We start from the raw sequence: 17,760 nt of genomic DNA on the forward strand, positions 1-17,760 counted from the left end.
AATGTTATTGTTATCATGATCATCACACTTACCATAAAAAGACCTCAGTTAAATAAGAAGCAATATGAAGTGTAAGGAACATGGACTTCTTAGTCAAAGAAATCCAAATTCAAGTCTCAGCTCTGGAACATATCAATTGTATATTAGAAAAGTTACTTGACTTCTCAGAATTTGACTTAGAGGAAAATTGTACTTAATATTGATACAAGACTTACATCATAGGGTTATTGGGAAGATTAAATGAGATAACTCTTCAAACAATCTTGGCACATAACAAATTCCCTACCTGCTTATGACTTTTTTTTTCAGCCTTGCAGCTCTTTCACGGTCCATTGTTATTATATTATTAATACCTTTCCTACCTATTACTTTTATTCAAAGCAGGCAGACCTTTTACTCTGCAGCTGCATGCTTTTTTTTTTTTCTCTTTTAAAAAAAGTTCCATTATCTGCTTTTCTTTATTCTATAAATTAAATTCACCTTATGTAGATAGCATTTCATAGATTTGATAGCTGGAACTGGTATTTTTGGCTTCCTCAACTAGCGTATTACAAAGATTTACCCTCTATAAATTATGATAGTGTATATGAGGCTGAATGTAAAACCTTTGTTGCTGTTGTTGCTGTAGAATAAAATTAGTAGAAGTCAGAGACTCTCATGTTTATTTTTTATTATTGTACTTAAATTTCATGTAAATATGGCTTAATAAGAGCTACAGACTGCTATAATTCACTTAGCAAGACAGACCATCATTCTTTTTGTAAATAACTAAGAAAACTTATTTAACTCCAGAAAATCATAAATAATGAAAAATAAACTTTATTCAATAATTAAGTCATCTACCCATGTATGAGCATGTATTTAAGAAAGCAGTTTTGGGCAAGTGCATGAAACTTAAAATTTATTTTGAAATTAAAAATTCTTTTCAGAATGTTAATTTCACTACTGTCCAAAGGAAATACTTCAATGAAACAAAAGGACTAGAGTACATTGAACAACTATGCATAACAGAATTCAACACTGTCCTAATGGAGGTTCAATCCAAGTAAGTTAAAATTTAGGGCAAGTAGTAAATCTCTGGTGTGTATTCCAGGACGGAAGGGTCTTTTGTGTGTTTTGTTCTTTGCTATATTCCCTACCACCTAGAAAAGTGCCTGGCTTATAAAACACTCAGTAATTATGGAAATAGTAAAACAGTTAACTAAAATTTATATACAAGGCATATCTTGCTAACTAAACTTTATGGAATTTCTCCAAATTAGTCATAATCTACTGCCTTAATGGTTCCTGCTCACTTTACTTTGAATTGAAAAGCTCAAGTAGCCACAGCAAACTAGAAATGTGATGGTACAGAAGTGAAACACAGTTAAAGCTGCGTTCCTGTTACTTCATACCTTTACTCCTTCAGAATGAGATGGGGAATGATATTTTTGGAATGGATATTTCTTATAACATGCTGAACAGATACTTACTTTGAGCCAGGTTGGACCACTTGTTCACTCAGTTAATCATGACGACTACTCTCACCGAGATCAAAACATGCTTTCCTATACATTGGGACCTCCAGACTGTACCTTTACAACTCTCAGACTTTTTCAACATTATTTGAATGTGTACTTATAATGGTACATCAAAAATTGACACAATTACCATTGAATGTTGACTTCTAACATGTGACCTACTGGGAGTCTAATATCCCTTAAGTCTCAGACTTTAGAAAATTGTCTCTTTTTATCAACTTTTATGTTTTAGAGGTAATTTAAGTAGTTATCAAAAATCAGGAACACTTGGTGTGCTTTTTCCCTTTGATTTTAAACAATGCTATGCAAATATTTGTAATTTTGCTAATATTAAAGTGAAATAAATGTTTTCTTTTATAGCAATACCTTTTTTTATTCCAAAGATTTATAGTGATGTATCTTCGGTCACTTTACAGGTATTACTGCCTTGCAGCTGTTGCAGCTTTATTAAAATATGTTGAATTTATTCAAAATTCAGTTTACGCACCAAAATCACTGAAGGTTTGTTTCCAGGGTAGTGAACAGACAGCTATGATAGATTCATCATCAACCCAAAACCTTGAATTACTAATTAATAATCAAGACTCTAGGTAAGATCATCCATTTTTTTCTTAGAAAATGAATCAGTATATTATGTCATATTTTTCTATGAATAGTTACTTTACATTTCTTTAAATTGTTCGATGGAGAAATATTGAATAAACATATTTTTAATCCTTATACCATTGTTGGTGAACTGCTCAGATGTTTCACCAAAATCAGGTTTTAAAAATATATTTGTACTAAACAAGAAAAAAAAAGTAACAACCCATTTCAAAACTAGGTAGAAGACTTGAACAGACATTTCTCCAAAGAAGATATACAGAGGTTCAATAAGCACTTAAGTTGCTCAACGTCACTAGTCATTAGGGAAATGCAAATCAAAACCACAATTACCACTTCACACCCATTAGGATGGTTATTATTAAGTAAATGGAAAATAATTGTTGGTGAGGATATGGAGAAAGTAGAATCCTAATCCATTTATGGTGGGAATGTACAATGGTGCAGTCACTTTGGAAAACCACATGGTGGTTCCTCAGAAAGTTAAACATAGCATTACCATATGATCCAGACATTCTACTTCTTGGTATATACCTAAAAGAATTGAGAATGGGGACTCAAACAGATACTTGCACACAAATATTCAAATGGTGCAGTCACTTTGGAAAACCACATGGTGGTTCCTCAGAAAGTTAAACATAGCATTACCATATGATCCAGACATTCTACTTCTTGGTATATACCTAAAAGAATTGAGAATGGGGACTCAAACAGATACTTGCACACAAATATTCATAGCAGCATTATTCACAGTAGCCAAAATGTGGAAACAAACCAGATGTCCATCAATGAGTGACTGATAAAATAAGATGTATACAGATAAGGTGTATACATACAATGGAATATCATTTGGCCTTAAAAAGGAATGAAATTCTGATACATGCCACGAGTTGTATGAACCTTGAAAACATTATGTTAAGTGAAATATGCCAGACACAAAAGGAGAATATTTTATGGTTACATTTATATGAATTACCTAGAATAGGCAAATTTATAGAGACAGAAAGTAGACAGGTTACCAGGGGCTGGGGGAAGTGGGGAATGGGAGAGTTATTGTTTAATGGATTCAGAGTTTCTGTTTGGGATGATGAGAAATGAATGATGGTAATGGTTGCACAATATTGCAAGTGTACCTAATGACATTGACTTGTGTGCTTAATATGGTTAAAATGCTAAAATTTGTGTTTTGTGTTTTACCATAATAAAAAAAGTTGTGTGCAGAATACTACAAAGTTAAAATAACAAGTTTTAAAAGCATTAAATACAGGAAATTCAAGGGGCTGCATAATCATTTGAGAAGGTGAAAATAGTTGAATCAACTTGGTCTTTGTGTATGACTAGATTGCTGGTTTTATTGGTTTATTGTTAGCTTTAGTTAGAGGAATATTGATGGTAAGCATGAATAAGAGCAAGAATGGGAGATTGCCCATGTGTGTGCACACACACACACAAACACACAGTGTTTATAAGATTTCATAGTGGTTGGGATACCTAAACTAGAATCAAAATGTTATTAGAAGATAATGTAATCAACCTGTGGTGGTGCTTATAGTAGGCATAAACCTATATAGTTTAATGTAGGTTCAATTTGGTACAAAGAATTAGTGAGTAATGGTTTTTCTCCTTGAGGAATTACAGTCTAAAGGAGGAGATGCATAGTATCATAGTATCATTAACATGTACTAAGTACATCAGGCCCTCCGTAGCCGAGGGACCCACAGTTGGTTGAATCCACAGATATGGAACCTGTGGATATGGAGGGCCCACTGTAGTAGGCCACTTTATATAAGGGACTTAAGCATCCTCGGATTTTGGTATCCGCTAGAGGTCTTAGAATCAATCCCCTACAGGTACTGAGGGACGACTGTATAGTGACATGAAAGTTTGCATAAAAAAATGATGGGATCACAGCAGAGAAAGAAAGTTAACTGAGCTTAGTTAAGGAGTAAAAGGGGAGTAATTAGAAAAGGCTTTCTAGGGAAGATAATACCTGACATGAGGGGTTTTTTTTTTTTCCTGATACGAATTTTGAAGTATAAATAGAAATTATCCATGGGCTTCCCTGGTGGCGCAGTGGTTAAGAATCTGCCTGCCAATGCAGGGGACACAGGTTTGAGCGCTGGCCCGGGAAGATCCCACGTGCCGCGGAGCAACTAAGCCCGTGCGCCACAACTACTGAGCCTGCGCTCTAGAGCCCATGAGCCACAACTACTGAAGCCCACGCTCCTAGAGCCCATGCTCCACGACAAGAGAAGCCACTGCAACGAGAAGCCCGTGCACCACAACGAAGAGTAGCCCCCGCTCGCCGCAACTAGAGAAAAGCCCACGCGCAGCAACGAAGACCCAATGCAGCCAAAAATAAATAAATAAATAAATAAATAAATAATTTTTTAAAAAGAAGTTATCCAGATTAAGAAGTAGAAAAGGTAGTAAGACAGTGAATAACTAAGTCTTGAAAGCATGATTTTCAATATAGCAATATGGTATGTGCAAAGAAACCATAAGCTATTTACTTTGGTAAAGTACAAGTTGGGAGTAAGTAAGCTTGGAGTAAAATCTCAGCTTTCAGTACTTAAATGTAACTTCGGATATCAATGAAAGGGATAAACTTAAAATAATCATAAATTTTAGTATTAAGAGTACTGAATAGAATAAAGAGTACTTTATACAATTGAAACCTTAAGGTGCTCAGTGCCAATTTCAGAGCCATGGTGTTTAAGTATTTCTGTCACTTTGTGTGCTCTTATCTTGGCTTCACTTTTAATTATGTGAAATCTCCAGACATTATTTACAGTTACAAACTTAGAAACCTATAATATCTAATCTTGTTTATTATTTATTTTAATCATCAAGAACAGTTTAGATCTATCTAGGTACTGTTGGTTCTACTTTTAGTAAAGGTAAGAATAGTACTGTGTATACTATTTGTCATCGTCAGTGTCGTGACCTCAACACCTTTGTAGTTCCACTGAATAATGATGGTCTAAAATTATAACGTTTTAAAGGAGTTTATAATTAATTGTAATTATTCCTTTTCAGCTTAGTGAATAAATAATATTTTTTTCTATTGCTAGGAAAAAAGGGATAAAATAATATCTGGATAAAGTACTCTGTCATTGACTTTCTAAATTAAAATAACATGGGGTAACATAGACAGTCAATAACCAAGGCTGGTAATTATTACAGAGGGTTTCGTACTCAGTTTTACTTTGTCACATTTCATAGTTAATCATTGTTTACCATTATCATTGTCAAACATTGCTTGAGTTCCTGCTATATATTAAATGATAGGATATTTGACCTCCAAGAGTTCATATTATAGTTGAAAGGAGAAATTGAGGTCTTTTCACAGACTTGAAGCAAAGAATATTAGGTTAAAAGATGGGCATGCTATCTACTGAACTGTCTGAATAGCTCTAATGCTTCTATGGATTTGTTACTTGTTCAGCATACTGTTTCACCCATTGATTTCTATAGCAAATGGCAGATTTAGGTATGCTCCCCACTTCTTTGTTCCTGCAGAAGACAAGTTCTCAGAATTGTGCCTGTGACTTACCTATGATGACCCCCACTCCCAGCCAGGACTTGATTTGAATAGTTCCCTAAAAATTTGTTTAAATTGATTATACCAAAAATTTGGCAGTCTGATGACTTGAGTCATTTTTATTTCCTTTCCTCTCTTAACCCAGATTCAATATGTCAGTAAATCCTCCTGACTCAACCTTTAGAGTACATACATATTCTGGATCACTTCTTAGCATTTCCGGTGCTACAACCCTAACCCATACCTCCATCATTTTAGCCTGGACTACTGTATAGTGTAATAGCCCCTAACTTGTCTCTCTGCTTTCTTCCCCTCCTACAATTAGTCTATTCTCAACCTAATGGCCAGAGTGTGATCCTTTTAAACCAGAAATTAGATCTTGGAACTTTCCTGCTTAAAATCTTCCAGAGCTCCTATTATATTTAGAATATAATTCAGACTCTTTACCGTGGCCTACAAGGACTTCTGTGTTCTGGTCTCTTTCAACTTCTTCATTCATCTCCCTCACTTGCAGTGGTCCACCAACTTTGGTCTTCTTTCTGGTTCTGGAGCCAGAAAGACTACCTCGGCTTAAATTGCTGTTCTGTTTTGCCCTTTTAAACGGTAACTCTTTTCTTGTTCACTTATTTGGAAACCTTGGGCAAGTTACTTAATTTCTTTGTGTTTCAGTTTCTTCCCTTATAAAATGTTAATAATAGCATCTATCTCATGCCATGGTTGTTAGAATTAAATAAGTTAATATATGTAAAGTGCTTAGAATAAGGCCTGGCACATACTTTGTGTTCAGTATATGTTAGCTATACTCACCATCAATTGTCATCATTATTCCCATCTCATCATCATCTTGGCATGGATGCCTTCTTAACTCAACTGCCGAATATACATACAGGTCTTTCTCAATCAGCCTAACTAAATCAACCCTCCTGGTCATTCTCTGTACAGTCCTGTTTGTTTGTTTGTTTGTTTTTAACAGTTTCTGTACCTGCTATTATTTTCTTTCTTTCTCTTTTACTTATAATTCTCTAACTTCTTAAGTTAGAACAGAGTGCTTATATTAAATACTCATTTTATCTGTGTAAAAGTTCTCTCTCCCCTTAAGGATGTGTTGTTGATATCTTGCTATTATTGATGGAATGCCATGGACTAGAATATTTTATATTAGTCTGAGTATTGTAACTGATCTATGAAAAAAGCCATTAACTAAATGCAAGAAGATTCTGTCGATCCTTGTTAATCAAAGTGTGCTTCACTGACTGACAGCATACCTGAGAGTGTATTCGAAACGTAGATTCTCAAGCGTCATCCCAGACCTACTGAATCAGAATCCTCATGTGATTTGTATGCATATTAAAGTTTGAGAATCACTACCATAGATTATAGGATTATTTTAAAAGTTAAATTATAGTTTTATTGGATTTTCCTTTGTATACTTAATGAAATTTTCCTAACTTGTGTTTTTAAAGGAACAATCACACACTCTTTGGTGTTCTAAATTACACTAAGACTCCTGGAGGAAGTAGAAGACTTCGTTCTAATATATTAGAACCTCTAATTGATGTTGAAACCATTAACATGAGGTTAGATTGTGTTCAAGAACTGCTTCAAGATGAGGAGCTCTTTTTTGGACTTCAGTCAGGTAAATGAATATCATCTACTTTTACAAATACAAATTTTTTAACAAAATACATTGTCTTCTTAAAAAAATACCAGTCCTGTTGGATTAAGGCTCATCCTAATGACCTTATCTTAACTTGATGACATCAGCAAAGATCCAATTTCCAAGTAATATCACATTCAGATACTGGGGTTTAGGATTTCAAGGTTTCTTTTTGGGGGATACAATCCAACTCATAACATGAGGTAAGAGAATTGCCCTTGGCATCTGTTCACTAGCATGGCAGTGCAATTTTCTTCTTAAATCTGTAGGTGGAGGGGCAGTTTATATGCACTGATCTGAGTCCAATTCCTGGTTTCTAGCAACTTGATCTGTCTTCCATAACCTCACTTCCCCAACCTCCCCTCCTGTTGCTCTGGAGGTCTAAACGGAAGTGGTACCTGAAAATCTAGAAGGCATTTACAGCCTTTAGGTTTTCCTAAGTCCAATTCTAAATACCTTTTAATTAGTATAATTTCTTCAAAATTCTGACATTATACTGACTATGACTCTGCATTTCCAATGTTGTTTTGTATATTCATTTTTTTCTATATATTCCTGTGTATTTTGTGAGGCTTTGGGAAAGGTACAAAAAGGCCACTTTTTAACTGGTCAGCCTTGTTCACAGCAACACCTTATCTCTCTTCTTCCATTAAACATCTTGTTGAAAAACAAATTTTCTGCACACACTGTCTTCTCTTCATCACTACGTCTTAATCAGTCAGTCTTGTTTCTGTGCCCACTCCTGCACTGAGACTGCTCTTGTCAAGGTCACTGTAGCAGATATTGTTGGTTCTCTGTGCAGATCTTCTTGGGTCTCTTTTACCTTTCTGTGTGCCCCTTTTCCCTGCTATGTGTGCTTTTGCTTCTAATGGCCTGTACCTGGACTCTCTTTAGAGGCCTGCCCTCACGCTATTAGAGGGCTTTGCTCTCAGGCACGGAGTGCCAAAACTGCCTTGCGGACCTTAAATGACTGAATGTTGTGGGAGTATGAAAGCCCAGCTGTCTCACACTGTTTTGGCAAAAACCATGAAAGTAACTTAAAGTCCACAAGCCTTCTACAGGATTGGTTGAAGTTACCTTCCATAGGACTTTGCCTGAAATTATACTTTTGCTTGGCTTTTTTTCTCTTTCCTGTCCTTCTTGTCTTCTTTATTGGTTTCTCGTGGAACCAAATTCTTAATACATTACTTGCACATGAATCCTCATCTCAGCGTCTGCTTCTGGAGCACCCAGCCTAAAACATTCACCCATAGTCTCATTGTTTTTAAATTTAATGGACACATACTAGTTCTCCTATTTGAAATCCAACTTCTTTGGTGCTGCCAAAAATCTCTCCTTATTGAATTACTGCCTTTCTTTGCTTCTATGATTGTACAGTTTCCTTGTTTTCTTCCTATTTCTTTGGAGTTTCCTGTTTTTTAAGCTCTGTCACTCATTTCTTTAACGAGTTTATGACTATCCAGTCAAAACCAATGTGGTATCTCCCTTGTACTGTTATCTTTACTATTTCCAAATAGACTACAGGACGGTATACTGTCTTGGAATGTCTTCAGAAAGCTCTGTCATTGATCAGGTAACAGAGTAAAAACCCCAGAGTCCTTTCTTTCAAATGGAAGTGAGAATGACTTCTGAGTCTTCTTTTTAGGCTTGTTTTCCTTTGCTCGTTCCCTAAATGCTATGGCTCTTCAAAGGTATGTCCTAGGTTGTCTTTTTACCCTGTATATTCTTATTATATGATTTACCCACCTTCTTGGTCTTATAATTATCATTCACGTATTCATAACTTCCAAATTTACATCTCATGCCCAGATATCTCTATAGACCTTCAGCCCCATATATCTTATTGCCTACTGAGCACTTATTAGATGTTCCTTAATCACCTCACATTTAATGTGTCCAAACTGTGCCATCTTCCCTTCTAAATCAATCCCTTCTGATTTCAGAGAATAGCTCTACATCCAAGCTGTTTACCAAACCAGATACCTGGAAGTCATTCTTGACACTTCCCTTCCTTGAAATTAATCATCAAATTCTGCAAAGTCTCTTTTCTGTGTATCTCTTGCATGTTTAGCTTCTATTCCCAATGCTGCCGCTCCAGCCTGGGGTACCATTTATCTATAATCTGATTTATTGCAGCAGCCTTCTGTTTGGCTTCCTCCTCCAGTCTTGTTCTTTACAGTCTCTTCTCTATATGAGAGCCAGAGAGATCTTCTGAAAATATAAATCTGAGCATATTACTCTTCATTAGTTTCTTGTTGTTGATGTAATAAAGTACCACAAATTTAGTGGCTTAAACCAACATGAATTTATTATCTTACAGTTCTGGAAGTCAGAAATCAGTTTTGCTGGGCTAAAATCAATGTGTTAGCAGGTCCACCGTTTCTTCTGGAGGCTCTAGGGGCAAAACTGTTTCCTTGCCCTTTCCAGTTTCTAGAGGCGATCTACATTCCTTGGCTCATGGCCCTTCCTCCATCTTCAAAGCCAGCAGAATAGTTTCTTCTCTACTTTCTGACCTCTGCTTTTGTCCTTATATCGTCTCTCTTTGACTGATCCTCCTACCTCCCTCTTTTTTTTTTTTTTTTTCTTTTTTGGCCACGCGGCTTGTGGGATCTTAGTTCCCTGACCAGGGATAGAACCTGGGCCCCAGACTGTGAGAGCACAGAGCCCTAACCACTGGACCGCCAGGGAATTCCCCTGCCTCCCTCTTATAAGGACCCTTGTGATTACTTTGGGACTAACAAATAATCCAGAATAATCTCTCCATTTCAGGATGCTTAACTTAAACCCATCTTCAAAGTCCCATTTACCAGATAACATGTTCAAAGGTTCCAGGGATTAAGATGTGGACATCTCTGTGGGGCTACCACATATCCACTTGCATAAAATCCTTCATTCTCTTCTCATTACTTTTAGGATAAAATCCGAACTCTTCTGGATGGCTATTTCTTTATCAACTCCCACAGCATCTCTTGTTAGTCGTCACTTTTCATTCTGCCTTCTAGTATAATTGAACTTCTTTTAGTTACTTGAACATATCCTGTCATGTTCTGGCTTTAAAATTTTTTTTAATTTAATTTATTTCCATTGGTGTATAGTTGATTTACAATATTAGTGTCAGTTGTACAACATAATGATTCAAAATTTGTATAGATTATACTCCATTTAAAGTTATTACAAAATAATGACTATATTCCTTATGCTGTATAATATATCCTTGTAGCTTGCTTATTTTATACATAGTAATTTGTACCGCTTAATCCCCTACCCCTCTCTTGCCCCTCCTCCCTACCCTCTCCCCATTGTTAACCACTAGTTGGTTCTCTGTATCTGTGAGTCTGTTTCTGTTTTGCTATACTTTCGTTTGTTTTATTTTTTAGATTCCATGTATAAGTGTTTGTCTTTCTTTGCCTGACTTATTTCACTAAGCATAATACCCTCCAAGACCCGTCCATGTTTTCGCAAATGGCAAAATTTCATCCTTTTTTTATGGCTGAGTAGTATTCCATATATATGTACAACCACATATACCATATCTTCTTTATTCACTCATCTGTTGATGGACACTTAAGTTGCTTCCATATCTTGGCAATTGTCAGTAATGCTGCTGTGAACATTGGGGTGCATGTATCTTTTCGAATTAGTGTTTTTGTTTTTTTCAAATATATACCAAGGAGTAGAATTGCTGGGTCATATGGTAGTTCTATTTTTAGTTTTTTGAGAAACCTCCATATTGTTTTCCACAGTGACCGCACCAGTTTACATTCCCACCATCAGTGTACGAAGGTTCCCTCTTCTCGACAACCTTGTCAACATTTGTTATTTGTGGTCTTTTGGATGACAGCCATTCTGACAGGTGTCATGTGATATCTCATTATGGTTTTGATTTGCGTTTCTCTGATGATTAGCAGTTTTGAGCATCTTTTCGTGTGCCTGTTGGCCACCTGTATGTCTTCTTTGGAAAAATGTCTATTCAGGTCTTCTGCCTATTTTTTAATTGGATTATTTGTTTTTTTGATATTGAGTTATTTGAGCTGTTTATATATTTTGGATATTAACCCCTTATCGGGTATATCATTTGCAAATATTTTCTCCCATTCAGTAGACTGTCTTTTCATTTTGTCAGTGGTTTCCTTTGCTGTGCAAAAGCTTTTAAGTTTCATTAGGTCTTATTTGTTTATTTTTGTTTTTATTTCCTTTGCCTTAGGAAACAGATCCAAAAAAATATTGACCATTCATGTCAAAGAGTGTTCTGTCTGTGTTATATTCTAGGAGTCCTATGGTGTCAGGTCTTAAATTTAGGTGTTTAATCTATTTTGCGTTTATTTTTGTATATGGTGTGAGAAAATACTCTAATTTCCTTCTTTTGCATGTAGCTGTCCAGTTTTCCCAGCACCATTTATTGAAGAGACTGTCTTATCCCCATTGTGTGTTCTTGCCTCCTTTGTCATAGATTAATTGATCATATGTGCATGGGTTTATTTCTGTTCCATTGATCTGTGTGTCTGTTTTTGTGCATATCATGTTCTGGCTTTTGCACTCTGTAATATTTGTCTAGAATCTTTTCTCTTTCTTCTCTGCAACCTCTTCTCCCAAACTACTCTTTAGCCAACTTCAGTTCATAATTTACCATCCTAGTTTAGATGTCACTTCTTCTAGAAGCCTCTCTGACTCCCCAAGTCTATATTAGGTATCTTTTCTATATGTTGTCTATAGTATCTTGTTATGGCACTTATCTTACTGTATTGTAAGTGAATGTTTTGTTGGATGATTCCCATATGAGTCTAGGACATAATGGGTGTTCATATTTGTTAAGCTATTGATTTATTATTGAACATGTTGAAAATTGTATTCTGTTGTTCCAAAGATTATAATGTTCTATATGATGAGATTTTAATGAAAAACTTGGATTTTATTTGAAACTTTACGGAAAGTTTTAAATTGGCATCTACAAATGTTAAATATTTCTATGTTTTCTTTATCTTGACAGTTTATAATTTATCTTAACATGTAATAAAGTAGGGGAGCAGGAATACAGAACAAGGGTAATTTTTATAATTTATTAAAATATGAGAATGTGAACCTCATAAAAAGTACAGTACGTACTTTCTTGTAGGCATTCTACAATAGGGATGAAAACATGAAGATTAAGTTATAAGTTTTTGTCCTCAGGGATCTTACATTCATGTTAGAGACACAGAACTCTAAATAAAAAAATATGATACAGTGTGAAAAACACAATAATAATTTAATATTTTGTGGAAACATAGAGGAGGGAGCTGGGATAAATATAGAATCCAGGATTCACAGAGATAATATCTTAGCTCTGTCTTAAGGGAATGAGTAGGATTTTGACAACAGGAGAATTCTAGAAATGATACTCAAGACAAAGGGAACATGCCTGGGCAAGGTATGTTGATGTGCATAGCGGTAAACAAAAATGTTTTTTGGATGCAGTGGCTGGGATAAAGATCTGGTATGGGTGCTGCTGACTGTGATCTTGAGCAGTCATTACTTTCTAGGGTACACTTGTTTTTCTGGGAAGTTGAGGAAGGTAGAGTTAACATAAGCTTCTGCAGTTATACTTACATTGTTATAAAAGAACTTGCTGTATTTAAGGCATGGCCAGTAGTTATTTATGACTTGAAGCCTTGGGGAATGGCAGGAAATGAGAATTGGGGCTGGTTTATGAAGAGCCTTTATATAATGCTAAGAAATTTGGATTTTATCCTGAAATCAATAGGGCGGTGATGATTCTAAACCAAGAGAGTAATATATATGGTCAAATCCTTATTTTAGAAACATTGTTTGTTTGTTACAGTAGATTTGGGGAGGGGAAGAAAGAAGAGACTGAAAAAGAGAAAGGCCCATCTATGTGAGGGCTTAAGAGAGTCTGACTAGTGGACTCACATGTAAAATGTCACGGTAGTATAATATAATAGTATAACAGTATAATAGTATACTCAGCCTATTTACTCTAATTTTGTAACCACAGTTTTAACATAATTACCATAGAAGTGGTAATTTAGAAAGGGGCACAGCTCTAGAGGTAGGCAAACTGAAGAACATCAAAAGTTCGAACAAGAAAGAAGTGACATAAAATTTTTGTATTTAGTTCTTTTTTTTAAAGGATAACAGTTTGGGGCCACTTCATGAAAGTATCAATAAGTTTACACAAAAACTTTTGAGATCACACATAACAATGATGATAATAACCATGAGTCATTAAGAAATAGTTACAATAGTTTAAGGTAAAGAAAAAAACACCTGGGGACATTTAAAAGGGATAGATTCCAATTATCTATACATATACTTTTATAGTGTACTTGAAGCTGGAAAATGAGTTGAGAAGAATAAAATAACAGTTTTGAGCTCTGGTATGTGCAAGGTACTTTACACATATTATTGCACTTAATCCTCACTACAACCTTAGGACGATGATGTTATTATCCACATTTAAAATATGAGAACAACTAAAGTTCAGAGAAGTTATGTAACTTTTGAAAGGTTATATGGTTAGTGGTTGAACTATGCTTTCAAACTAATCTTCTCTGATCTTTTAAGTATCATGTAGAAAATTTAGAAGTCAAAAAGGTTGGAAGAAAATTATGATAAGCAACATATAAAAGTCAGAGAAGTAGAGTTTCAAGAAGGAAGGGGTGATCAACAGTGGCAAAATTTGAAGACAAGTTCTGAGTAATCAAAATTAGGAAAAGACCACTAGAATTTATTATTTTACTCCTGGTAAATGTAAGATAGATGAAGATAATTCAAACAAGTAATATTTGCAGGTAAAACTTCTGTTTTATTACTTGAGGATAATATTTTACGTAGTGTCTATTTTAAAACTGTAACATAAAGTTTAACTGCTCATAGTTTCTGTTTGTTTGTTTCAGTTATAGCAAGATTTCTTGATACAGAGCAGCTTCTTTCTGTTTTAGTCCAAATTCCAAAGCAAGACACGGTATGTTTATGTATAAATTATGTTATATTGTTATACCTTATGTAATATAACTTGTCTTAATATGATGTAACAATTGGAAAATATGAAAATCTTTTGGAAAAGTACTTCATTATTAATATCTGGAGTATTATGCCTTTTTAAAGGAAACTTTTTTCCTCAATGTATTATCATATATGATATACTAAAAATTAAAAGTTTCTTAGGTGAGGAATTGGTGTATTTTCATTAATCAAATATTTACTTAAAGAATTTGGATATAGTTTTCAGAAACCTTAGATTATAATAATTTGCTTAATAAACTAGAGAAAAATTGTTTTAGTTCCAAAGGTCCTTTAAAAGGTGATCATTATGTGAAGTTTGATTAGTTTTCAAATATGCTTAACTTTTAAGAATGAAACAAAGTCTTTGGATATTTTACAAATTTAAATACTTAGTGCCATATATACAATGGAATATTACTCAGCCATAAAAAGAAACGAAATTGAGTTATTTGTAGTGAGGTGGATGGACCTGGAGTCTGTCATACAGAGTGAAGTAAGTCAGAAAGAGAGAAACAAATACTGTATGCTAACACATATATGTGGAATCTAAAAAAAAAAAGTGGTACTGATGAACCTAGTGGCAGGGTAGGAATTAAGATGTAGACATAGAGAATGGACTTGAGAACATGGTGGGCAAGGGTAAGCTGGGACGAAGTGAGAGAAGCATCGACATATATACACTACCAAATGTAAAATAGTTAGCTAGTGGGAAGCAGCAGCATAGCACAGGGAGATCAGCTTGGTGCTTTGCCATGACTTAGAGAGGTGGGATAGGGAGGGTGGGAGGGAGGCTCAAGAGGGAGGGGATATGGGGATATATGTATGCATATGGCTGATTCACTTTATTGTACAACAGAAACTAATACTATTGTGAAGCAATTATATTCCAGTAAAGATCTATTAAAAAAATAATTAATAAGTAAATACTTAGTGCCTATAGGCACATTCTATAAAGAAAGTAATAGATGGTTTTCATTCTTCCATTTAAGGTGAATTGAAAAATATTTACTTTAATGAAATACATGTACAGTTGACTGTTGAACAATGCAGGGGTTGGAGTGCCCCCTCCCCGCCCCCCATACAGTTGAAAACCCACGCAGGTGTGTAACTTTACAGTCAGCCCTCTGCATACGAGGGTTCTGCGACTGGATTGTGTCATACTGTATTTTTTGAATAAAATCCACCTATGAGTGGACCTGCACCATTCAAACCCATGTTGTTCAGGGGTCACCTGTATATTTTTGCTCGTGTGCTTAAAAAGGAAAGACGTCTTGTACATCAGTAAAATTTGATTTAAAATTTGATTACTTTGCAAATCCATTGAAGTCTTATCTATGTTTAAGAAGCCTTTCCATATTGTAGAGATAATACTCTTAAGGTTCATTTACAATAAAAACATTATATGGAAAAGTTTTGGATGTTGGGCAGGCAGATAATTGGAAGTTTCCTTAAATAATTGAAACACCTTAAAATTCAATATATGCAAATGAGAGGTAACCTAGACCAACTGATGTCTGGAACAAAATTAGTTGGTTTCATACAATGAGGTTAGAAGCATTCCTTCCTCTTCAGTTTTCTCATAGTGTTTGTGTAGAACTGGTACTATTTCTTCCTTAAATGTTTGGTAGAATTCACAAATGAAGCCATTAAAACTTGGAATTTTCTTTGTAGGAATGTTTTTGACTCTAAATTCAACTTCTTAAATATTTAATAGATATGATGCTATTCAGGTTACCTGTTTCTTCTTCTTCTTTTTTTTTTTTTTTGGCCACGCAGCTTGTGGGATCTTAGTTCCCTGACCAGGGATTTGAACCTACACCCTCAGCAGTGAAAGTGCAGAGTCCTAACCACTGAACCACCAGGGAATTCCCAGAATATCTTACTTTTAATTAGGGTGTTTATTTCATTTGTACTTAATGAGATTATTGATATGTTTTGATTTAAATCTGCCATCATGGTACCTTTTTTCTATTTGCTTTCTTCTCCTTTTCTTCTCCCTTCCTTTGGATTAACTGAATATTTTTTATGATCCCATTTTACTCCTCTGTTGATTTATTGGATAGAACTCATTGTTTTGTTATTTTAATGGTTGCTTTCAGGTTTATAGAATACATCTTTAGGTGAATTCAGTCTACCTTCAAATAATATTACGTCACTTCACATATGGTATAAGAACCATAGAGTAGTGGCAACAAAAGCAAAAATAACACAAGTTGGGAGTACATCCAACTAAAAAACTTCTGCACAGCAAAAGAAATAACCAATAAAATGAAAATGTAACTCCAGAATTGGAGAAAATATTTGCAAATCATATATCTGATAAGGAGTTAATATTCAAAATATATAAAGAACTCATATAACTCAATAGCAAAAAAACAAACAATCTGATTAAAAAATGGTCAGAGGAACCAAATAGATATTTTTCCAAAGAAGACATATGAATGACTAGCAGGTGCGTGAAAAGGTGTTCAGCCTCACTAATCATCAGGATAATGCAAATCAAAACCGCAATGAGATATCACCTCTCACTTTTTTAGAATGCCTGTCATCAAAAGGATATAAGATAGCAAGTGTTGGTGAGGATGTGGAGAAAAAGGAACCCTTGTGCATTATTGATGGAATGTAAATTAGTGCAGCTAAATTTATGGAAAAGAGTATAGCAGTTCCTCAAAAAATTTAAAAAATAGAACTACCATATGATCTAGCAATCCCACTTCTAAGTATATATCCAAATGAAATAGAAGCAGGGTGTTGAAGAGATATCTGCACTCCCATGTTCATTGCAGCATTATTCACAATAGCCAAGATACAGACAGACACACACTGGAATATTATGCAGTCGTGAGAAAGAAGGAAATACTTCCGTTTGTGGCAACAAGGGTAGCATTGAGGGCATTATGCTAAGTGAAATAAGCCAGACAGAAAAAGATAAATACTGCATGGTTTCGTGTATGAGAAATCTAAAAGAAAAAAAAAGCAAACTCACAGAAAGAGAGAGTAGAAAAGTTGTTGCCAGGGCTTGCAGATCAGGGAAATAGGAAGAGGTTGGTAAAAGGGTACAAACTTTCAACTATAAGATGAATAAGATCTGCAGATCAAATGTAAAATATGGTGACTGTAGTTGATAACACTATTGTATAATTGAAATTTGCCAAGAGAGTAAATCTTAAATGTTCTCACATACAAAAAGAAAGATAAATATGTGAGGTGATGGATGTGTTAATTAACTAGATGGGGGGATCCTTTTGCAATGTATATGTACATCAAATCAACACAATGTACACTTTAAATATCTTATAATTTTATATGTCAGTTATACCTCAATAAACCTGAAAAAGAAAACCTTATGGTAGTATGCTGCCATTCCCCCCATTCCTCCCACTGAGCTGTTGTCATATATTTTATTTCTACATATATCACAGTTTATTTTTTAA

At 34.8% G+C, this 17,760-nt stretch overlaps 1 protein-coding gene across 4 annotated transcripts in view; it reads left to right on the forward strand.

Moving 5' to 3' along the window:
- Positions 1-17,760, forward strand: part of MSH4 (mutS homolog 4) — a 147,392-nt gene that overhangs the window by 9,545 nt on the left and 120,087 nt on the right. For all 4 annotated transcript variants that reach the window (XM_068538025.1, XM_068538024.1, XM_068538022.1 and 1 more), the window contains exons 4-7: positions 930-1,045; positions 1,937-2,110; positions 7,131-7,303; positions 14,218-14,285. In XM_068538025.1, the coding sequence (XP_068394126.1) occupies positions 930-1,045; positions 1,937-2,110; positions 7,131-7,303; positions 14,218-14,285 (531 nt within the window). The remainder of the gene's footprint in view (positions 1-929; positions 1,046-1,936; positions 2,111-7,130; positions 7,304-14,217; positions 14,286-17,760) is intronic.

Source organism: Eschrichtius robustus, chromosome 3, assembly GCF_028021215.1.
Source record: "Eschrichtius robustus isolate mEscRob2 chromosome 3, mEscRob2.pri, whole genome shotgun sequence".
Taxonomy (NCBI): domain Eukaryota; kingdom Metazoa; phylum Chordata; class Mammalia; order Artiodactyla; family Eschrichtiidae; genus Eschrichtius; species Eschrichtius robustus.